Source organism: Triticum aestivum, chromosome 2D (genome assembly GCF_018294505.1).
Source record: "Triticum aestivum cultivar Chinese Spring chromosome 2D, IWGSC CS RefSeq v2.1, whole genome shotgun sequence".
NCBI classification, from domain to species: domain Eukaryota; kingdom Viridiplantae; phylum Streptophyta; class Magnoliopsida; order Poales; family Poaceae; genus Triticum; species Triticum aestivum.
The window spans coordinates 473,314,662-473,338,383 of NC_057799.1; the positions used below are offsets into that span (position 1 = coordinate 473,314,662).

General features: G+C 44.1%; 2 protein-coding genes across 9 annotated transcripts; one reads left to right on the top strand and one right to left on the bottom strand.

Annotated features, from left to right (window-relative positions):
- Positions 1–5,961: 5,961 nt before the first annotated feature.
- On the top strand, positions 5,962–6,917 carry LOC123049608 (putative germin-like protein 2-1). Its single transcript, XM_044472508.1, has 2 exons — positions 5,962–6,144; positions 6,264–6,917. The coding sequence occupies exons 1-2, from the start codon at positions 6,033–6,035 to the stop codon at positions 6,797–6,799; spliced, it is 648 nt and encodes a 215-aa protein (XP_044328443.1). The 5' UTR covers positions 5,962–6,032; the 3' UTR covers positions 6,800–6,917.
- Positions 6,918–7,501: 584 nt separating this feature from the next.
- LOC123053902 (protein FAR1-RELATED SEQUENCE 9) lies at positions 7,502–12,660 on the bottom strand. Of its 8 annotated transcripts, XM_044477508.1 has the most exons (7): positions 11,536–12,622; positions 10,531–10,853; positions 9,854–9,949; positions 9,668–9,745; positions 8,908–9,392; positions 8,525–8,803; positions 7,502–8,450 (listed from the first exon to the last, which is right to left on the bottom strand). In XM_044477508.1, exons 5-7 carry the CDS (start codon positions 9,094–9,096, stop codon positions 8,187–8,189), a joined length of 732 nt encoding a protein of 243 aa, XP_044333443.1. In that variant the 5' UTR covers positions 9,097–9,392; positions 9,668–9,745; positions 9,854–9,949; positions 10,531–10,853; positions 11,536–12,622; the 3' UTR covers positions 7,502–8,186. The 8 variants fall into 8 exon arrangements, with proteins under 8 accessions (XP_044333443.1, XP_044333437.1, XP_044333444.1 ...); XM_044477502.1 differs by having other exon boundaries at positions 8,908–9,949; positions 11,536–11,766; positions 12,439–12,660; XM_044477509.1 differs by lacking the exon at positions 9,854–9,949.
- Positions 12,661–23,722: the final 11,062 nt, after the last annotated feature.

Below are 23,722 nucleotides of genomic sequence, written 5' to 3' on the forward strand. Positions count from 1 at the left end.
TCTCTATTTTCTCTTTATTAGTTGGTTTTTGTTTCATATATTTTTGCAGGTACTATTGGGGTGTTGGGTAAGTGTAAATGTATCCACACAAATACTTTGCAGCATGTGCGAAAATTACACTATTGTATGATTGTTTTTGCATACAACAAAAACTGCTATTATAGTGCTAAGTTGTGTGCAAGTTTTTTTCCTTTTTTTTAATTTATCCTTCTTTTTAAGATTAATACCAATGGCACCAACTAATTTTCCTTATAAAAAATGATTATTAATTTATTTTATTTCTTCTTAAAGGGTAGTATCAATGCCAGTAATTCATTTATTCTTAGATTTTTTTCTTCAAAAATTGTACTATTATATGCTTATTCTTGCATATTTTGAAAAACACATTTGTGTGTACATTTTGTGCAAAAGTTTCCATAGTTTGTTTTATATTTATAATTATGTTTTCTTAAAAGGTAATACCAACACCACCGATTCATTCTTCCTTAGAAAACCTCATTATTCTGATTTTCGTTTACTTTATATTTTATTTCATTTCTTCTGAAAGGTTAGTACCAATACTAGTAAATCATTTTTCCATAAAAAACTTTATTATTTTAATGTTATTTTAGTTATTATTTATTTTATTTCTTCATTAAAGGAAATAGAAATGCCACTAAGTCATTCCGTCTTAGGAAATTCTTTTTCGTGAAAATTCTACTGTCATATGCTGATTCCTGCATATTTTTGAAAAGCGCAATTTTTGTTTATATTGTGCAAAAAATGGCATTGTTTGCTATTTTATAATTTTTTCTTCTTAAAGGGTAAAACCAATGCCAGTAGTTCATTCTTCCTTAAAAACTTCACTAATTATATTTTCTTTTAGTTTTTATTTCAGTTTCTTTCTTCTATAAGGGTAATATTAAAGCTACTAATTTATTATTTCTTGGAAAACTTCATTATTTTGATTTTGATTTACTTTTATTTCATTTCTTTCTTATTTAATGATAATACGAATGTCACTATATCATTCATTCATATGAACCCTCCTTTTTAAATAAAATTACACTATTATATGCTTATTTGCATGTTATATAAAAGCACAATTTTTGTGTAAATTATGTGCAAATTTTGTCATTATTTGTTCTTCTAATTTTCCATTTTTGTTCGACTTAAAGGGTAATACAAATGCCACTAATTCATTCTTTTCCCGGGAACTTCATTAATTTGATATTTTTATTCCATTTATTTCTTATTAAGGGGTAATACCAAAACCACTAACCATTTTTTCTTAGAAAACTTCATTACTTTGCTTATGTTTTGTTTCATTTTCTTTCTTATTTAATGGCAATACCAACGCCACTAGTTCATTCCTTCATAGGAAACTTTTTTTTGTAAAAGTCCCACTATTATAAGCTTATTCTTGCATATTATAAAAAGTGCAATTTATACATAAATTATGTGGAAAATTTATTATTATTTGTTTTATTATTTTTCATTTTGTTGTTCTTATGAAACCACTCATTCCTTTTTTCTTAGAAAACTTCATTATTTTGTTTTCAATTCTTTTCTACTTTATTCATTCTGAAAGGATAATAACAATGCCACTAATTCATTCTTCCTTAGAAAACATCATTATTTTGATTTTGTTTTAGTTTTTTGTTTCATTTTCTTTCTTCCATAAGGGTAATACCAATTTTTCCACTAATTCATTCTTACTCAGGAAATTTCTTTTTTGGAAAAAATGTCAGTATTATATGATTATTCTTGCGTATTACAAAAAATGTAATTTCTGTGTAAATCGTGTAAAAATTTGTCATTATTTGTTTTACTGTTTCCATTTTTCTTTCTTCTTAAATGATAATACCAATGCTTCTAATTCGTTTTTCCTTAGAAAACCTCATTATTATTATTATTATTTTGTGTTGTTTTTGTTTCATTTTATTTTTCTTTAAGGGTGCCACTTATTTTTTTCATTTTAGGAAACTTCCTTTATAGAATTTTTTCCTTGCGTATTAAAAAAAGTGCAATTTTACGCGTTAATTGTGAGTAGATTTTGTCATTATTAATTTCAAATTGTTTCCTAAAGGGTAATACCAATGTCACTACATGATTCTTCGCTAGAGACTTCATTGTTTTGATTTTGTTTAATTTTTCAATATAAAAAACTACATTAATTATAGGCATGCCTACGCCTTTACTCATTATCGAAGAGTAAATAAACGCTAACTTCATATATGTACACATACCTCGTATTGTAATTAAGCTTTAGTGGATCTATCGACCAAAACTTGTGCACACAGAAGATATATTTACGAAGTTCAACACGTGTAGTTTTCAGGATCTGTTCAACAAAATATACTATTATAACTAGCTAGCTTGTGCTCTCAGGCGAGGAAGGCTAGCACGCACATGTGCCCTCTGGTCAAAGAAAAATAGTGACAGGCAGAAATTCCAAATTCATCATTTCTTAGAAAACTAAATAATTTTGGTTTTTCTTTATTTTTTCATTTGATTTTATTTTTGTCTTAGATGTATCAGATCAGTCTATGTTATGTTTAGACCAAGCCTATATGTCTCGTGGGTTTCTGTTTTGTGATTGCAAAGGATCGAATGCTGCTCTAAAATAAGTAAACTGATCCAAAGAAAATGTCATGCAAGTGCATACGTACTAATGTAGGTGCTACTTGATGCATGTTATTAGGCCTTATATAATGCAAGACGCTTACGGAGGTGCTTAGTAAAATAAACCGAGTTTTTCTTCAGCACCAGTGCTTATCTCTACAAGAGGGGTGCCTAATTAAGGGTCTATCATATACAAATAAGCACCGATGCTTAAGAAAAGACTAATTTATTTTTTTAAGCATCTTCCCTAAGCATCTTGCATTGTACAAGGCTAAATGACGATTATTTATTTAGCTAAGCAGCGAACTAGTCAACCTAAATGTGACTATGCTGTATGGATGCACTTGTGAGGCCTGTAGGTGGTTGGATGCAAACACCAAAACACTTTGAATACGTACATTGGCTATGAAGGGCCGATCGATTCACTACCATACAATATGGTTATACCTGCCGTGGAGAGCAACCATCGTGTCCATCGATTTGATCCAGAAGAAGAAAAACTGACTGACCCAATTGGTGCAAGTTAATTCTGAGAGAAAATCGACTTGCCCAAATTATATTTTGACACAACTTGTCCCAAGCCAGTCCCGGATAGAAAAGTGCAAGAGTGACAGATGCAGCTATTCTGAATCCAAGGTCAGATGAGCCCGGTGTGAACAGTAAAATCATTTTAAATAGAAAATGCTCATATGAGCCCGGATATGAGCAGTAAAATCATTTTAAATAAAAAAAATCAAATTTATTTGTGGTGCAAGATGCTCAAGTGTGTGGTGCTGGTGTGACATTGAAGGAACTCATGGCAAAAAGGAAATTTTTTGGATGTCTAAGAAACTTTTGAAAACAACACTATTTGCATCTGAATTTGTCTTTTTTGCCGCGAGCTCACCCTTAAATTTTGCACGGACATCACGTGTTGGAGCATCTTAGACAATCCAATTTCTAGCCACAAATTTACTCTTCCCGTCCATCCAACCATTGGTTTTGTTATGAGATCCATTGTTATATCATTAGAAAAAATAATCACAAGACGTTCTTTTAGCTCATCCCCCACACGAGCTACTCATCTAGGGTTTTCCCGTCTCCTGCCCAGTGCCGCTGTCGATCTACCTTGTTTCCTACCGCCGTAGGGCCATAAGGAGCGGTGGATCCTAGCCTTTACCGGTGGGAGGGTTCCTGCTTCGTTTTTAGGTGTTCTTTTGAGTCTATTTAGGGCTTGTGTCTTGTCCAGGAAGACAAGAAGAGGACGACTCCCTGAAGTTGGAATAAGGTTCTTTCCCGCCTAGCCCCTGCTCTGACAATGCATCTAGCACCATTGGAGGGTGTGTGGAGGCTTGTCTCAGTCGGATCTCATGGATTCGGTCGACGTTTGTCTTCGATGGATCTAATTGTATTCGATCTTCGTTCGTCTGTGTTCATGTGTCCTCAAGTTGTCTTTTAATCTATATGTTTCTTTATCGGTGACCGTTGTTGTTCTGGTGCATCGTCCTATTGGGCCTTAGCATGACAACTTTCCAACTGTCTACTATAACAAGGTTTGCCCGGCTCCCGTGAGAGAGGGACGATGACGGTGGCAATGCCTTCGACTCGCTCCAGTGCTTGTAATCGTTTTTAGGTGGTCTATAGATCTGACTGTAATTTTTACTTCTTGTGTTCTTTGTACTATCTTAACAGATGATGAATAGATCGAAAGTTCTTCCGGCAAAAAAATCCACCGTTATACCCCAAAGTAAATCATGTAGGGTTCATGTTCTTTACCCCTTTGTCCCAACTGCCCAAACAAGACCTCGACAGTTAAGGAACTCTCTGAACCTACCCAAAGACATCCCTGCAATCGTCTCTGGAGCAAACCATGATGCAGATCAAACGCAACAAACCGAAACGCCTCTCGTGAAAAACACCACAGTTCCTCTGAACCTCCCGTCTGACCTGTCACCCGTTTTCCCTTCTTGAAACAGGAAAGGGCCGGGGCGGGGCGGGTCAAACGCAGGAGTCACCGAACAAGAGAGGAGATGTGTCTCGTACTCTGACGGGAACGAACAGTGACCCCGGATGCTCGGATGGCCGAGACCGGTTACGTCGCCGCTCCTGCCGATCCACCCCCCTGCGCGGGACTCGCTGGCGATCATGCACAGTCCGCGCCAACGACGCAGGCAACAGCGAGTGATGGGCAGGACCGGTGGTTGATGAGAACACGTAAGCCTGGCTCTGGACGGGGCGGGAGGAGGAAGGCAAGGCCCGACCCCGACGACACCGGAGGGTGGCCGCCATAAATGAGGGTGGCCGCTGCTCTCGCAGTAGTCGGTCCTCTGCCACACGGGCGCGGCTCGGATTTTGGCGCAGGCTGCGACGAGGGGTGCTCCAAAAAAACCACTGGCGAGGGCAGAGGTCCCTGCGCTGGGAGTGTGGGGGCGATCGAGCGTCGCAGAGGCAGAGGCGGAGTGCTAATAAATGCATCTGCGGTGGAGTGGCCAGGACGGCGAGCATTTGGCCGGCGTGATTGAACGGGACGACGGGCAGGGACGGGATCGGTGGAGGCTTTTGTTTTGGGCTACGAGCCCCGTGATGAGACCCTCCGCGTCTACGTTTTGTCCCGTCCGCATCGGCGGGGCGCTCCGTCGTCGTCGGTCGCCGTGCACCGGTTTCGTGATCCGCGAGATCGGCGGTGCAGTCCGTCCTCAGCGGATGTCACGCGTGGGGTAAATGAAAGAGGAAGCTCTTGTCTTTTCACCGCAGCGGAGGAGCTTGCTCGGGGAACGCTCCACTCCCCGTTTTGTATGGGTTGGGGGCGGAAAGACTGGCGCCGTTTGGGTGCATGGAATGCAGCTTAAGATTGAACCTCTTCCTTATTTTTTTACTACTCCTTAGAGAGAGAGAGAGGGAGAGGGAGAGAAAAAGAGAGAGAGAGAGAGAGAGAGAATACCAGATCGCAAGCATGACGGGGCGCTTCCGTGCGCAGATGTTTTCTCTTAATCAGAGTGGTGTTTGCCAGTTAGCAAAACCGAGCACTTTAATAATGTGTTTAAGCCTAAAGGTTGATGGCAGCATCGCCTAGCTACGACAACAGAAACACGTCCCCTAAAAAAAAACAGAAACACGAACGTGACTTGATCAAACCATGCATATCTCTTTAAGTACAAATGAAAAGAACTAATCAATCGATTAGTTGGCCGTCGGAGGCAGGCCTGCTAGGAACACGTTTTAGACTGCTTCCTCGTTGCTCACTTGGGAACTAGTGAAGAACAGTTCCTTCATATCCACATGCTCCCCGACACAACAAACACAAATGCTGTTCGATCCCCACTTTCTCCAATCACTATATATAGAGCCTCCTACAACCCTTCGAGGCATCACCGTGCAGCATCAGCACAATCACTAGCTTTTTCTCTAGAGATTAAGCACACCCGATTTAGTGAGAACCACGCATCCAAATGGCGGCAAAGTTCTTCCTCCTTGCCCTTCTGGCCCTATCGTTTTCCCGTGCTCGTGCCTCGGACCCGAGCCAGCTCCAGGATTTCTGCGTCGCTGACAGGACATCCGAAGGTATGTAGTATAACCACACATGCAACGCATGCGATACGTGTGTGGTGAAATGTTTGCGTTAATTATCAGTGCCAATGCATAGTTGTTAACTCTTTATAATCTTGTATATGTATGTGCAGTTTTTGTCAATGGATTTGCATGCAAGGACCCGAAGACTGCCGTGGTAGAAGACTTCTACTTCTCTGGCCTTCACATGGCCGGGAACGCGAGCAACAAGCAAGGCTCCGCTGTGACGGCGGTTAATGTGGCGCATATTGCTGGGCTCAACACTTTGGGCATCTCCTTGGCTCGGGTTGATTATGCTCGATATGGTCAAAACCCACCCCACATCCACCCCCGTGCATCCGAGATCCTGACGGTGGTAGAAGGCTCGCTCTATGTTGGTTTCGTGACCTCGAACCCCGAGAACAAGTTGTTCTCAAAAGTTCTTAACCAAGGGGATGTTTTTGTTTTTCCACAAGGGCTAATTCACTTTCAGTACAACTGCGGAACCAAAAAAGCTATAGCCATTGCGGCGCTGAGCAGCAAGAACCCTGGAGTGATCACCATAGCCAATGTGGTGTTTGCATCCAAGCCATCCATCAAAGATGATATCATTGCCAAAGCCTTCCAGGTGGACAAGAAGATTGTTGACCATATTCAAGCTCAATTCTAAACATATATCTGGTGATATGCTTATTTGACTCATTTGTTGTTTGATTAAAGATCATGTTTGTGTTTCCCTATAATGTAATTTCATTTTATGGTTATGTTAATCAAAGCTTTTGTGGAATAAAAACAATGATGTACGGAAAATTCGTTTCTGATCATGAGCACAGCTGAGCCCATAATCTCATCCGCCCACCGTTCTCGGGACCCTAGTGTTTACCCGTATTCTGGACAGTAGAATGCTGCGTATTGTAGATGCATTCTAAGATGGGCCTGCCTCATTTAGTATGCTACCCAGCAACCCTGCGACACAGTACAGGAGGAGGTCGGATGGATCAACCATTTTTCTGGGCCTACCTGAGCCGTCCCGGATTGACGTCCACCCTGCCTCGCCTCACAGGCTTGCTTGCCAGCAGCTTACGAATTTGAATACATTTGACCCATATGAGCGATACAGTGGTCGACAAAACGCAGGCACGTGTCATGGAGTAGCTGACTGTAGATGTACACCGCCAGCAACAAACTAGCACCCACAAACGAGTTTTAGTCACGCTCAGGGGCAGCATCGAAGCCAATTTCAGTGATGCACAGGGACAGCACCCAGGCAAGTTTACAGTCAAGTTCAGTGACAATTTGAAAACTATTTGTCATCCGGACATCAGCAGGTGCAAATTGGAAGATTCACATTTGTATCAAACAACTTAAAAGGTACAGAAAACAAATAAACAAATATTATAAATCCACACATTTCAGCACAGTTACAAATACAGCTAGTTTACACTCAGGGAGGAACAAGCGTGGGGGTCCATGCAGAAATCACACACTAGAAAATTCTCAAAACGTAAAATTCAGAGTTACTCCCTCCATAAACTAATATAAGAGCATTTATAACACTAAAATAGTGATCTAAACGCTCTTATATTAGTTTACAGAGGAAGTATCATACATGTTTCTCTAAGTTATTAAGAAGCAGCAGCGCCCACGGCCTGGTGCATGAAGTGTGACGGAGTCCGGCGATGCGACAATTCTTGCAGGTTGTCCGGCGATGCCACAATTCTTGCAGGTTGCAGGTTTGCGACGCTGTTTTGGCATGTAACCCCTGTCAGGGCAGGTAGTCTTCTCATGTCATGGCAATTTGCAAATGCTGCAGAACTTTGTCCTTTTACTTAGTCCTTCATACGGTACCTTTTTGCTACTGATGCATGGTCGCCTGGCACCACATTTCTTGCTCGGAGCAGACAGTCCAGCATGTTCATCCCAGTTAACAGAAAGGGTCAGACTGTTCTTGTTGTCAGCCCCCCCTCTCATTGCTGACAATTGCGCCTGCCAATGCAATGTTGTTGTGATTCGCTTCTGCTGCTTGTCTATCCTCAAACCCTATCCCATCTCTTGTTTCAGCTAGCGGTGATTACCTCCGCAATCATATCCTTCGAGCGACCCAGTACGAGTTCATATGTCATGACGGATGAATCCCCAAGCCTAACCAGCTCCATGGCGTGTAGGTAGAGAGTCGAGCTGCGGCAGGTGAAAGATTTGTTCACGACCTGGTTTCTTTTGAAGTGAGCAAGATGCCGGGGCAGGATGTCCCTAGCATCTTTCGTCCATCTCTTGAGGATGTGCCGCTTCAGCATCTCCTTCACGACAACATAGCCCATCACCTGAAACATTGGAAATCAAAATATGATTTTTCGCGGATAGATGAGGAATGAACAATATTGAGATCCAAAAATACCTTCAAAGCATGGCAACAAACCATCCCCATGTGGGTGAATTGCCCGCATTCACACTCGAACCACTCGCCGTCATCCAACATGGTCACCTTGTAATCAACCACTCTCCACTTCTCACATTTCTCGGCATCGTTGTGTCTTGCAATGTGCTTCACAATTTCCTCAACCTGGTACGCCCGACCCTTGAAAAGGTTCTCACCAAATTGTTCAAACATTTTCCTGGTGTAAACCTTATTTGCATGTTGTTCAATGGCAATACTTCCTCTCATGACTGCTCCGCTCTGTATTTCTCACAAAAAAACTCATCATTAGAATTTTCCGACGACGTACACTGGCACAACAATTAGCAAGAGGGCACAAAAAAAATCTAAAAGAAATTGCTTACAATCTGTATCCTCTTCTCCCGGTAGCTCTCATCCGACTCACGGTCGAATTGTAGCCTCATGTACTGTCGCACAAACACATGAATCAGTAGTGACCTCTTTGTGAAAGGCAGATTCTGAGATGAACCGAGGAAGCTTCCTACTATGTTGTGTAGAAAGGTTCTGGAGTGACATCTTCGTGAAAGGCACATTCAGAGATGAACCAAAGAAGCTTCCTACTATGTTGTACACCTTGTTGAGATTCACGTTATTTCCCCTAAGTTGCTTCACTAGATCTTTTGTGTAGACATCTATGTGGTTGTGCAATGGACAGTGAACCTTTTCACCACAAGTCAGTGACAATTAATGGTTATGGCTAGCCCGGTGCTCAGCAATGAACCATCCATTGTCAGATCCTCTCAGAAGCCTAATCATCGCAGGGCATTCGCACTGGTAGTACTGGCTGTTTTGCTGCTCAGGCTTCCCCTCTAAAACAGGAATTTACCAGCTGCAGTTAAGACAGACGCATAGCCAATGATCAAGCAGATTAAAATAAATGTAAGTTCTTGGAGTGTTGAGTCATATGTACTGACCAAGCATCCACACATAATTTCCTACATACACTTTGTCTGCTCGACATTCAGATGGCTCTTGCCTATCTTATACCAAATTCGAGCTCCCACAAATAATTAAAGGTTGCAGAAATCGTATACTTCCCTGAGAGAGTCAAAACTCATTCCAATTTCTGGCGTGACCACACTGTCTGAGGATTTATCAGCGTACCTCCTGATTGTTTCTTCCAATGGAGTAACTCCCCCAGGGCATGGTTATCTGTGAGCAGGTGCACGGCCAACTCTCAACCTGCAAGGGAAAAATATCCCAAGTTTTGTAGACGACATCTCAATTTATAGCAACACCTTTTTTTTTATCATGGAAACCCCCATTTTACTGATCAGTGACACAACCCACCAGAGAACAGACCATGCTTTCTGCGACAAACGGATCAGCATTGCATTTTACAACTACTACCTCCATACGAAAATACTCCCTCCGTTTCTTTTTAGTCTGCATATAAGGTTTGGTCAAAGTCAAGCTTTGTAAAGTTTGACTAACTTTATATTAAAAATATAAACATTGACAATATGAAATGAACATTATCAGATGCACCACGAAATGTATTTTCATACTATATAGTTTTAATATTGTAGATGTTCATATTTTTTATATAAATTTGGTCAAACTTTGTGTAGTTTGACTTTGACCAAATCTTATATGCGGAGTAAAAAGAAATGGAGGGAGTATAAGATGTTTTTGCAGTTCAGCATCTTATATTTTGGTACGGAGGGATTACATGGCAGGGCATCCAAGGCATCCAATTTCATATTATAATTTTCATATCACAATTCTAGCAGGGCACCCAACTCCTTGATTTTGTCTAATGATTTTTTTACCTACAAAACAGACCAATCTACCTGTGTCACACGGTTTAGCATTTAAAACCTCACCATGAATTAGCTATAAAGTGACATAAATTATTTTTTTGCCAAGACATGGGGTTCTAAAGGGCTACCAATCGACCCTAGTGAGCACAAATTCAGACATCTCCTAAAATGATACAGGCATGTAAATTGCAGAGTCAATCTCACCTCCTAATCCACCCAGGGGCCTCTGGGTTCACTTTCCCGGTGGATTCCATGGATTGTGTCGGAGACTCCTTCCTCTTGTTGCATGTGTCACGTTGGTCAGCAGCGCCGCCAAGGTGCCCCACTACAACAGTTCACCAAATCCTTCGTGTACACTGCTTATGCGATAGCCAATGAACTTTTTCACCACAGGTCAGAGACAATGAATGGTTGTGGCTGGAGTGGTACTCATCAATGTACCATCCATTGTTCGCAGCTCTAAGCAATCTGATCATTGCAGGACACTCACACTGACAAGAACGGCTATTCTGCTGTTCAGGTTTCCCCTGCAAAATGATTTTTCCCTCTGTGTCAGGTATATGAAAATAAATCCAGTCCAAGCAATATGTAAAAAACTGCCAATTTTATTTATTTATGGTATTAAGTGCTAACCGAGCATCCGCAAACGATCTCCTGCATACACTTTGTCCGCTCAACATTCAGACGGCTCTTTCCATATCATATACCAAATCCAAGCTCCCAAGAATACAGGTTATACAAATCATATGCTTCCCCAAGTGAGTCAAAACTCATCCCAATCTCTGGCTTCACCACATTCTCCAAGGGTTTATCAGCATACCTCCTAATTGTTTCTTCTAATGGAGTCGCTCTGTTTGGACAGGGTGCCCTATCTGGAGGGGCGCGACCAACTCTTAACCAGAAATTAAATTCACATTCATTTAGATGATGCAATAGTATTTTATTCAACAGCCTGGAGGGCATCTTCTTTCGAGCTACATTACAATCGTTCACATGATCTGCCCACAAAACTATATAATTCCGTGTGAGGATGACATGATCTGCTGCAGAAACCATTTGGGAAGCTAAATTGCATGCATGGATGACTGCCACAGTCAGGGGATCGGCTACTTGGCGGTAGTACTAATGCACACTGGACATCTATCGACATAGGGAATAAAAATCAGAACCATATATACAGAGTAAAAAAACACTCAATTATATGTATACCCTCTGGTCCACCGTGGTGCGTCTGGGTTCACCTTCCCGGTGGACTCGGCGGACTGAGTTTGAGACTCCTTCCTCTTGCCGGCAGATTTACACTACTCAGCAGTGCCGCCGAGTTGTCCAAACACAACCGCGCACGATGACTCGACGTGTGTCGGTGTGGATGGCCCAACAACCATCGAAGCGAATAGATCTCGCTGCTCAACATCTGCACTGACCTCTCTGAACTGGAATCTGCGGCAAATTCAACAAATCGAAGAGCAGTCACTGACCTTTTATAAAAATTCAAAATAACAGTTTCCAAGATGATGCAGTTACTTTTCATACGATAGCAATACCGTGTTTTTTTTGTTTCATTTATGTATGGATGGCATGCTATGCCCATAGAACACTAAGTATTCTAATTTCGCGGATGGTTGACATGGTCTAACCGGGAGAATTATATATGCTAATTGCACGCATGGTTTATTACCAGAATCATAGGATCAGCTTGTTGACAGTAGTAGTCATGCCCACTAGACACAGACTTTGGCAATAAAAAATCAGAACCATGGATCTAGAGAAAAAGACACTCATTGTTATGTATGCCTTCAGGCCTAGCCTGGTGCATCTGGGTTCACCATCCCGGTGGACGAGACGGATTGAGTTGGTGACTGCTTCCTTTTCCGGGCCGAATTGCTCTGCTCAGCAGTGCCGCCGAGTTCTCCCACCAGAACTGCGCACGACGAGTCGGCTCTTGCCGGTGCCAAAGGCCCAACAGCCATCAAAACTAATGGATCTGGCTGCCCATCACCGGCAATGACCTCTCTCAGCGGGAATTAAAGAAATCGAATACGAGTCAAACATATATTTGTGCTTGGGCGTGTCCGGATCGAATTGAAGAAATTTATACAGTTCAGACATTACCTATCTACCGGATCTAGCAGAAATTTGAGCCCGTTGTGGCGTAGGCCTGCAAACTCCGCCATACCATTTGCTGCCGCCATTGTTTCGCCTTCCGCCGTCGAGATAGGGAGGTTGGGGGGAAGGGGAGAAAGGATTCCCCACACTTCGTCCACCGGTCAACATTTACTAATCCTTGACGGCGTTGTGTATGTAGTTGACGGCGAACATATTATTCTGATCCCATGCACAACTTTTCGTGACGGAGGCGAGCCACGGCTCGGCTTGTCACCGTGGCCCGCGGGCTGCCGTACATTACTGTTCACCTGAGTATAGCGTGAGACGAATCGATTTTCTTACTCCCGTATTATGTCGAGTGGTCCCACTGGACTAGATCCCTAGGCATGTACCTACGACCCGGATAACATGTTCAGATGCCACTGCTCTCAGTAACGCCGCTCTCATGATGTACTCGGTTGTTTAAATTACAATTTTGCTAATCTACACTAGAAAGGGGTCACTACTAGGGAAATGCCTAGCAGTAGGGCGGGTCTTAGGTGTATCAGTAGCGCAGGGGCCCGCGCTACTGATACGGCGCTACAACTAACTTGTAGCAGTAGCGCGGATTGACCCGCGCTACTGCTATACATGGGTAGCAATAGCGAGCTTTATCAAGACGCGCTGCTGCTAATATCTGTAGCGCTCTACAGTTAGCCGCGCTACTGCTAAGTGCGCGCTGCTACTAACTTTACTCCCCTTGCTACTGCTAATTTTATTAGTTTCTTATTATTTTTTGCATATTTGTTTTGTATTTGTATAGGCTTTATACAATAATCTCTAGCATATCATACACATACAAATGTAATCATAGCATACACATACAAATAGTCTCATCAAATCATATCATCATCATAATCATCATCCAACACAAAGTGGTCTCTCGTCATCATCTCGAAAATAGCGATACAAGTCTTGAATACTTGCAACTACATCGTCATCCATCTAAACAATGATATACACGAGAAGAGCTATCACTATGAGTGAGAGCGGAACTATGCAGTTGTAACACCCCGGGTGACATGCTACAGTAAACTCCTATTAATGGTGCCACGTCATCATAATTAAATTTTTGCTAATCATCACTTTGTCCCAAACCGACCTCAAATTCAAATTCCAAAAACAAGTCAAATTATTATTTCTTCAAACTGGCTAGGGAAAATGTTCGATGGGTTGAAAATATTCCCTAACTATTTGTCATGTAGGAGCCAACCTCTTTTGAATATTTACAGTGGTCCTAACCTATTTTAAAACTAAATCATTAATATTTATTTGAACCTTTTCAACTTAAACAAATAGTTAAACTATTCAAAATAATTTGGAACTTTGTGTTCTGCTTCAAAACCTTGCCTAGTATTTATGTGCTAAGTGGCACATTTAACTATACTCATTTATTAGTTCAACAAAAATACAAAACTGTAAAGAAAAGCAAAACAGAAAAATAAATATAAAAAAGGGTAATAGGCCTATCGACTACTGTGCACGTGAGCCCACTAGCTACTGTGCCTAGCCCAGCCCAGTTCCACCTCTCCTCCTACCTCCGCTACAGTGGAGGCAGAGGGCGTGGAGGCCATCCAGCATGGCCACCGGCCACGCGCTAGCCATCCCGCGACCCTCCCTGGAGGTTAAGAGCATCGCCCCGCACAACCCCGAAAAACCTAGCCCCATTCCCTCCTTCCTCGCGTCGTTCCCCTCTCCCACGCGCGTCGCCCGAAGCTCCCCGCCATTGCCACTGTCGTTTGCACGCTCCCTGTCCTCCCCGCGCCGTGGGACTGAGTCTGGGAGCCCCGCCGTCGTCTGCTACGTCTTCCTCCCCCACTGAATCAAGCCGGGACCCCTGCATCGCCTACATCAACTCCTTCTTCAAGCTCCGGCCACCGCTCATCGTCGCTTCGATCCGCCACCGGTCGACCCGCTCCGGCTTCACCAAGTTGCTCCTCGTCACCGATGTGAGCACCACATGGTTTCCCCTCTGTTCTCGCCATCGATCTCGTCACCTAGCACTCATCCTCGCGAGTTCCGGCTCGGCCGTCCACCACGGCCGGCGGGCTCATCGCTGCCGTGTCCCCTAGCTCCCTCTATCGATGCGTGCGTGCTCCAGGAGCTGTGTAGATGCCGCCTAGTCTCTCGGTTCGTCGAATCCGAGCCCATGGGCTCGAGCTCGATCCCGTCGAGCGCCACCGCTGTCGCCGCTCGGCCGTCGACGTCGTTCTTGGCCACCCCCGTCCAGGCTAGCGCCCTGGACTGATGCATCGTGCAGCCCCGCGCTCACCCGTTGCCGTGCCTCCGCCTCACCTGGACGCGTTGGCCGTGGCCGCCACCGCCGTCCACGCGCGCGACACCGCGCCTGGCGCTGCTGACCGCCCCTCCCCTCGCGCTCATGGCCACGCCCCTGCACGTCCTCGTCCCCATGCCCGTGCACTGCTGCTCGTTGCTTGCTTCTTGCCGCTGTAGCTGTCGTTACTGCCGATGCTCGCCACTCCTATGCTACTGCTGCTGTCGTTGATCTGTAGATGATGCTAGCCGCCACTGTTGCTTAGTTGCTGCTGCCGTTGCAGGCCATACCCATGGCCAAGTGCGGCTATGTGTGTGGTGTGTGCGTACGCCACACTGCTGCTCTGCTACAGTAGCAGTAGCTAGCTTTGTTACGATCACTCTGATTACCCCTCCGTACTGCAGCAAAAGTACAACCAAACGACTTCTAATGTGGGTAAAGATAATACTAGTAGAAAGTACACTTGACAAACTCCGTTTTATCCCATTGGTCCAAATTCAAAATATGTAACGATTAAATCCTATGAAAATCACAAAATCCTATGTTCGTATATTTTAACAGTTTCTAGAATTAACTTCAAGTGGCACTTTTCAAATACAATTTCGATCAAGGAACTGAACTCTAAAATGGATGTCAATGATACGGTCATGTAGATCACAGAAAGATGATAAAAATTGGTAAAAGGCACAAATTCATAAGATGTACAGAACACTAGCTATAGCCTCTGGAATACAGCTAAGTGATGCTCAAAAACTGAACAATTCTCAGACTTAGCCAATTTTCAGGAAATTCCATAATATTGATTAAACTTCGAAAAATCATAGGAAATAGGCCGTAGCTTGGATGAAAATACTTTGTACATGAAAGTTGCTCAAAATGACGAGACGAATCCGAATACGCAGCCTGTTCCTCGGCCACACGTCCCTAGCATAGTGAACCTGCAACATTTTCCCTACGGTTCATCTGCCCGAAAACGCGGAACACCGGGGATACTTTCCCGGATGTTTCCCCCTTTCGCCGGTATTACCTACTACCGCGTTAGGGCACACGTAGCACCGCTGTTTGCTTTGTCATGCATCGTTATGCATCTGTTTGCATTGTATTCATTGTTTCTTCCCCCTCTTCTCTCTGGTAGACTACGAGACTGACGCCGCTGCTGGTGCCCCGACCGACTACGCTGTTGACGACCCCTCCTTCTTGCCAGAGCAACCAGGCAAGCCCCCCCCCTTGATCACCAGATATCACCTATTCTACTATCTACTGCTTGCATTAGAGTAGTGTAGCATATTACTGCTTTCCGTTAATCCTATCCTGATGCATAGCCTGTCCTTGCTACTACTGTTGTTACCTTTACCTGCAATCCTACATGCTTAGTATAGGATGCTAGTATTCCATCTGTGGCCCTACATTCTTGTCCGTCTGCCATGCTATACTATCGGGCCGTGATCACTCGGGAGCTTATCACGGGTATATACTTATATACATGATATATGATACCCGTGGTGACTAAAGTCGGGTCGGCTCGTAGGAGTATCCGCGAGTGGATCTTTGTGGCGGAGCGACAGGGCAGGTTGAGACCACCTAGGAGAGAGGTGGGCCTGGCCCTGGTCGGTGTCCGCGGTTACATCAATTAACACGCTTAACGAGATCTTGGTATTTGATCTAAGTCTGGCAATTTGGTCTATACGCACTAACCAACTACACGGGAACAGTTATGGGCACTCGACGTCGTGGTATCAGCCGAAGCCTTCGTGACGTCAGCGACTGAGCGCCGCGTGCCGCATTGGACCATAAGCTCGCACTTGTATTAATGGGGCTAGGTATGCTTCCGGCCGCGTACGCAACGTGCAGGTGTGCAATGGGCGATGGGCCCAGACCCCTGCGCGCATAGGATTTAGACCGGCGTGCTGACCTCTCTATTGTGCCTAGGTAGGGCTGCGACGTGTTGATCTTCCGCGGCCGGGCATGACCCAGAAAATTGTGTCTGGCCAAATGGGATCGAGCGTGTTGGGTTATGTGGTGCACCCCTGCAGGGAAGTTTATTTATTCGAATAGCCGTGTCCCTCGGTAAAAGGACGACCCAGAGTTGTACCTTGACCTTATGACAACTAGAACCGGATACTTAATAAAACACACCCTTCCAAGTGCCAGATACAACCCGGTGATCGCTCTCTAACAGGGCGACGAGGAGGGGATCGCCGGGTAGGATTATGCTATGCGATGCTACTTGGTGAACTTACCATCTACTCTCTTCTACATGCTGCAAGATGGAGGTGGCCTGAAGCGTAGTCTTCGACAGGATTAGCTATCCCCCTCTTATTCTGCATTCTGCAGTTCAGTCCACTGATATGGCCCTTTACACATGTACCCATGCATATGTAGTGTAGCTCCTTGCTTGCGAGTACTTTGGATGAGTACTCACGGTTGCTTTTCTCCCTCTTTTCCCCTTTTCCTTTCTACCTGGTTGTCGCAACCAGAGGCTGGAGCCCAGGAGCCAGACGCCACCGTCGACGACGACTCCTACTACACCGGAGGTGCCTACTACTACGTGCAGCCCGCTGACGACGACCAGGAGTAGTTAGGAGGATCCTAGGCAGGAGGCATGCGCCTCTTTCGATCTGTATCCCCGTTTGTGCTAGCCTTCTTAAGGCAGAGTTGTTTAACTTATGTCTGTACTCATATATTGTTGCTTCCGCTGACTCGTCTATGATCGAGCACTTGTATTCGAGCCCTCGAGGCCCCTGGCTTTTATTATGATGATTGTATGACTTATTTATGTTTTAGAGTTGTGTTGTGATATCTTCCCGTGAGTCCCTGATCTTGATCGTACACGTTTGCGTGCATGATTAGTGTACGATTGAATCGGGGGCGTCACAAGTTGGTATCAGAGCCGATTGCCTGTAGGAATCCCCCTTCCACACTCCTTGGCCGAAGTCGAGTCTAGACATTGCAAAACTTTTTACTAACATGGCTGTGTGTCTTACGGGCCCATGTCTCCATTGGGTGGTACTAGGATCTTTTACTCCTCGACCTTTACTCTGGGACTCTAAACTCTCTCCTATTCGGGTTAAATGAATTTTGCTAAATCTAACATTAGGATCTCGTTATCACTTTCACCCAGAGAGCCCCTTATTACTGATGATCGTCTGCTGCACGTGAAGACCCTGAAGACACTCTCCGCTGTTAACCCGAGAACTTGTGTTCATCGCTTTTGAAATTCCCTTCCATTGATAAACTCCTATGGATAACCACGTATACTCGCCATTCATACAATGTTTCCCAGTTGATCTTGTTATTACAAGATACCCCGAAATTCTCTTTGTTGTTCCGAGAATCCTTTGAGCTTACTGCCTTGCTGTTCTTTGTCACCTGAATACCCCTACGGATAATTCTCGCACTTACCGAGTATCCGCTCATCCCCAGTTGATTCAAGTATTTTACAAAAGTGTTCAAAAAACCATTCGATCTTCCAAAAATCCTCAGGAGCCTTTTTGCTCTTGAAATTCTTGCTTACTTGCATTATGATTAATCTTAAGTCTCGTAATCTTATTGGCATCTCTTGTCATTATCATTTTGAGTCCGTTGATTCAATTTGTTGCAATGCTCGCAATCCTCAATCAGATCCTAGAATTCATCCTTCCGGCTCAGACGTCATTTGAAACGTGAGCTGGTTCTCGCCAATCAAATTGTCGTCGATTGTGCCCCTATGTCTATTGAACTTATCCATCCTTGATCAGAGCGTCTGTTTCTAATCCTTCGTTTTGTAAATCATAATTCCTTTGCAATTGAGCTCTAAGTTACTTAGTTGTTTCTATAATCTAAGGTCTTTGCATTGATTCTTCCTCTGGTTGTGTGCCGATACTCACATCAGATCCTTTATGGACCATCAGAACCTTGTTGGATTTTATCCGACAACGTCCTTCATATTCAATCACTTTGGAAGTTCTTTCCCTGATACATAATGCCTTTGGTAAATCCTATTCCTTGATTTGGCCAACCATGCTCTGCTTTCGAGCTGGTGATATTTACTATTGAAGCTTGTGGTATATGTTTCCACGATGCCCCGATGGGTTGAACCTATTCCTTCCATAATATGTGTGAACTCGAAAGTTTTCATGAGTCATACTCTTCTGGTATTTTGCCAGATAAAATTTTCAACACTGTAACTTCATCAAACGCGAGAAGTGAATGAAAGGTTATGCATTGAAGAAGTGGGAGTCGACCTTGAACTTTGCATTCATGCCCATGGACACGATGTAGATCTTATCATGGAAGCTTCTCGCAAAATAGTTACCCCCTTGTTATAAGTGCTTGTATCTATGGTTTGATCATTTACAAATGTGGTTCTGACCATATTGTTACCCTTTGAATCAATTAGTCAGACAAGTTAAAACCACTTGTCCTCTACAAATCAATGCACCAGTCCAACCTTTACTTTGATCTTTCGTCGAGTATTACACCCTGGTATCTCGAGATTATCACGGAACTGCATAACTTCTTATGAGTTCTCCATCAAGTACTATATTCTGACTGATTCCAATTTTTCACGGGCTCTGAGTCATTAAACACTCAAGAAACACCGATAACTGAATCGAGTCTGCATCGCGATTAAACAACTGTTAGTAGTCTTCTTTGCTTACGAGTTTAATACTCCATCATGTCATTCCTAGCCTGATCGGCTATATCTTTATCGTGCTAAATTTTAACTGTGCTACTTGGTCCTTCCCGGAGCATAATTTTTGACGATGAGCTAAGCTTACGTCGATCTTCCTCCTCATGTTAATTTCTTTTTGAACAACAAACTTGATTTCGAGTTTGTGTCCTACTCATGGTTCCAATAACCTTTCGCTTCATCATTCATTTGACTTGATGTCATCGTCGATTGATTACATCTTCATGAAATCTCTTGACAAATGTGTCATGATCATCATCAGTGTTCCAAGCTTTTCCAGGATATCAATTGAATTCATGATGAGAAATACTATCCTTGCCCTCGATGATTGGTGTTATCATCGACCACTTTATTGCCTTCCGTTCAACACAAACTTGTTCGTGCTTTGTGTATACCTTGAGTTCCTTACTATCCAGCTTTTGTTATGTTCTACCTTGAATTATTACTGTCTTTTATGTTGAGGATGTTGTGAGAATTTCATCACCTCTTAAGAATTTCATCACCATTCTTCTTGGTCCCCGTGTTGATTCCAACCGGAATACCAATAGGTGAAAGGTGCTGCTTGAATTCTGCACTTCTAGCAACCCTGTTGCTTTGAAGTTAATGGACGACCGTTCATTCTTAGACTATTGGTTATTGAATCACCATTCTAACATAGATCATGCTACCTACGCCCATATTTCGGGTGCACCTTTCAACTGCTTTTTACTTGGGTATTTTTTCCTCGAGCATATCTCATTATATCATTTGATCTGACAAATGTTATCTCCTTGTTCACATAATTGTGGAAATCCATTCTTTGAAATTCTCGATGAATTGTTGCTGAGTCAATCAGCCACCTCGTCACCTCTCCTTGATTTAATGATGAACTCTTGTTTGGAACTCGCTTCCATAGTTCAATTCCCGAGAATATTACAATGTCATCTCGACAACTTGTGTTGCACCTTCCTTCTCAGGCATCATGAGTCTGAGGTATGCTGACACCAATCAGAACTGAATCTCGGTCAGATATGATGGTTGGAACATATATCCATGAGATATAACATTGGCCTTTGTATGACCCGGTAAGGTGATGTCATGCCTAGCACACCTGGCCGAAGGACCTATTGTTGTAGTTCCATTTTGGCAAGGTTAACCATTCTCCCTGGAGGAAATTGTAAGACTTATTTTATAAGTTGTTCCTGATGGATCCTTTGTGTATCCAAAGTCCGACCTTTGCTTGAAGACCCTGCCAATGCTATCTCGAAGCATGTCTGTGGTACTCCGATTTTCAATAACAAAATTTGAAGCACAATGCAAAATTCTCTTTATCAATTATCCAAACACTGTTGTATGGGTAATGTCATGAAATTTCTTCCCCCCTTTCCTAAAGGGTTTTCTACGTTATATCTTGTCATGGATATCATGCTCTGCTTGTCCTTGGGAAGGATATACCCCTGAAATACGTGTTTAAACACATTTTACTTTCCATTGTTTTGTTTAGACCTTTCTAGTAATCTGACTTAACTGAGCAGTGACTATTCCCTGCTTATGTAAGCACCTCGATGTTGTAAGACCCTGTTACTATTGTTGATGACATTCCGGCAGCCACCGATGGACGAGAACTTTGCCTAATGGTCCGCCTCGTACAACGAGCAGGAAAATGGTTCTCTTCGTCCCTCGCCCTTGGCATCGACATTGTTGTCGACATAACTGATAGGCTACCTTCTAACATGTCTTGCCATCATGACCGTGCAAGATGTCAACGCCTTTCCTACTTTTAACCACATGGTGGGCCCATAACCCACATATCCACAGGATCGAAACTTGACTCTCTCGTACCTCCCTATTTCCAAAGTTATTACCCACGCTTGACTTCGTATGTAATTCGCGAGCCACTTTCCGAGAGATAATCTATTCCCGATGCTCTGAACCCCTTTCTCACACTCTGTTCAAGTATCGATCGGTTGTCCATTCGCTTGAAACTTCTTATTGAACTTTCATACTTTACTCTTGATTGTTTTCTTAAGTTTCAACTCGAGAGATACTTCTGCCACATTCCCTGAATTGTTCACCAAATAATTAACACTATAAGGGTCAGTTCTCCCGAAGTTACTTTTCTCTTCCCCACTTAAATCTCGGGACGAGATTTCTTGTAGTGGAGGAGATTTGTAACACCCCGGGTGACATGCTACAGTAAACTCCTATTAATGGTGCCACGTCATCATAATTAAATTTTTGCTAATCATCACTTTGTCCCAAACAGACCTCAAATTCAAATTCCAAAAACAAGTCAAATTATTATTTCTTCAAACTGGCTAGGGAAAATGTTCGATGGGTTGAAAATATTCCCTAACTATTTGTCATGTAGGAGCCAACCTCTTTTGAATATTTACAGTGGTCCTAACCTATTTTAAAACTAAATCATTAGTATTTATTTGAACCTTTTCAACTTAAACAAATAGTTAAACTATTCAAAATAATTTGGAACTTTGTGTTCTACTTCAAAACCTTGCTTAGTATTTATGTGCTAAGTGGCACATTAAACTATACTCATTTATTAGTTCAACAAAAATACAAAACTGTAAAGAAAAGCAAAACAGAAAAATAAATATAAAAAAGGGTAATAGGCCTATTGACTACTGTGCACGTGAGCCCACTAGCTACTGTGCCTAGCCCAGCCCAGTTCCACCTCTCCTCCTACCTCCGCTACAGTGGAGGCAGAGGGCGTGGAGGCCATCCACCATGGCCACCGGCCACGCGCTAGCCATCCCGCAGCCCTCCCTGGAGGTTAAGAGCATCGCCCCGCACAACCCGCGCCATGGGACTGAGTCTGGGAGCCCCGCCGTCGTCTGCTACGTCTTCCTCGCCCACTGAATCAAGCTGGGACCCCTACATCGCCTACATCAACTCCTTCTTCAAGCTCCGTCCACCGCTCATCGTCGCTTTGATCCGCCACCGGTCGACCCGCTCTGGCTTCACCAAGTTGCTCCTTGTCACCGATGTGAGCACCACACGGTTTCCCCTCTGTTCTCGCCATCAATCTCGTCACCTAGCACTCATCCTCGCGAGTTCCGGCTCGGCCGTCCACCACGGCCGGCGGGCTCATCGCTGCCGTGTCCCCTAGCTCCCTCTGTCGATGCGTGCGTGCTCCAGGAGCTGTGTAGATGCCGCCCAGTCTCTCGGTTCGTCGAATCCGAGCCCATGGGCTCGAGCTCGATCCCGTCGAGCGCCACCGCTGTCGCCGCTCGGCCGTCGACGTCGTCATCGTTCTTGGCCACCACCGTCCAGGCCAGCGCCCTGGACTGATGCACCGTGCAGCCCGCGCTCACCCGTTGCCGTGCCTCCACGTCACCTGGACGCATTGGCCGTGGCCGCCCTCGCCGTCCAGGCGCGGTGGCTGCTGACTGCCCCTCCCCTCGCGCTCATGGCCACCCCCCTGCACGTCCTCGTCCCCATGCCCGTGCACTGCTGCTCGTTGCTTGCTTCTTGCCGCTGTAGCTGCCGTTACTGCCGATGCTCGCCACTCCTATGCTACTGCTGCTGTCGTTGGTCTATAGATGATGCTAGCTGCCACTGTTGCTTAGTTGCTGCTGCCGCTGCAGGCCATAGCCATGGCCAAGTGCGGCTATGTGTGTGGTGTGTGCGTACGCCACACTCTGCTGCTCTGCTACAGTAACTGAATGTTACTGTAGCAGTAGCTAGCTTTGTTACGATCACTCTGATTACCCCTCCGTACTGCAGCAAAACTACAACCAAACGACTTCTAATGTGGGTAAAGATAATACTAGTAGAAAGTACACTTGACAAACTCCGTTTTATCCCATTGGTCCAAATTCAAAATATGTAACGATTAAATCCTATGAAAATTACAAAATCCTATGTTCGTATATTTTAACAGTTTCTAGAATTAACTTCAAGTGACACTTTTCAAATACAATTTTGATCAAGGAACTGAACTCTAAAATGGATGTCAATGATACTGTCATGGAATTGTCACGGCAGATGTCCTCGTGCAAGGACTTAGTCGTGGAGCCATCGCAGCTAGGAAGCTTAAAGGGGTTAAACGGGACAAAGGACACGAGGATTATACTGGTTTGGCCCCTTACGGTGAAGGTAAAAGCCTACTCCAGTTGAGGTGGAATTACTTAGGGTTTTGATGACCAGGGAGCTTAACCGCTGTGCCTGGCTATCGATCTGATGTTGCCTGTCCTGAACCGCCGCCGGGTCGTCCCTTTATATAGAGAGGTTGACACCCAGCGGCTCTCAGAGTCCCAGCCGGCTTATAACAGTGTCCGGTTCGGACTCTTAACTATTCTTGCCTT

What these genes read in the sequence shown, in the direction of transcription:
- LOC123049608 (XM_044472508.1), top strand. Translation starts at nt 6,033, where the DNA reads ATGGCGGCAAAGTTCTTCCTCCTTGCCCTTCTGGCCCTATCGTTTTCC. An exon ending in CGCTGACAGGACATCCGAAG is followed by an intron (nt 6,145 to 6,263) that starts GTATGTAGTATA and finishes ATGTATGTGCAG; the next exon opens with TTTTTGTCAATGGATTTGCA.
- LOC123053902 (XM_044477502.1), bottom strand. Translation starts at nt 9,096, where the DNA reads ATGTGCCTTTCACGAAGATGTCACTCCAGAACCTTTCTACACAACATA. An exon ending in GGGAGAAGAGGATACAGATT is followed by an intron (nt 8,804 to 8,907) that starts GTAAGCAATTTC and finishes TGAGAAATACAG; the next exon opens with AGCGGAGCAGTCATGAGAGG. An exon ending in TTTGTTGCCATGCTTTGAAG is followed by an intron (nt 8,451 to 8,524) that starts GTATTTTTGGAT and finishes CCAATGTTTCAG; the next exon opens with GTGATGGGCTATGTTGTCGT.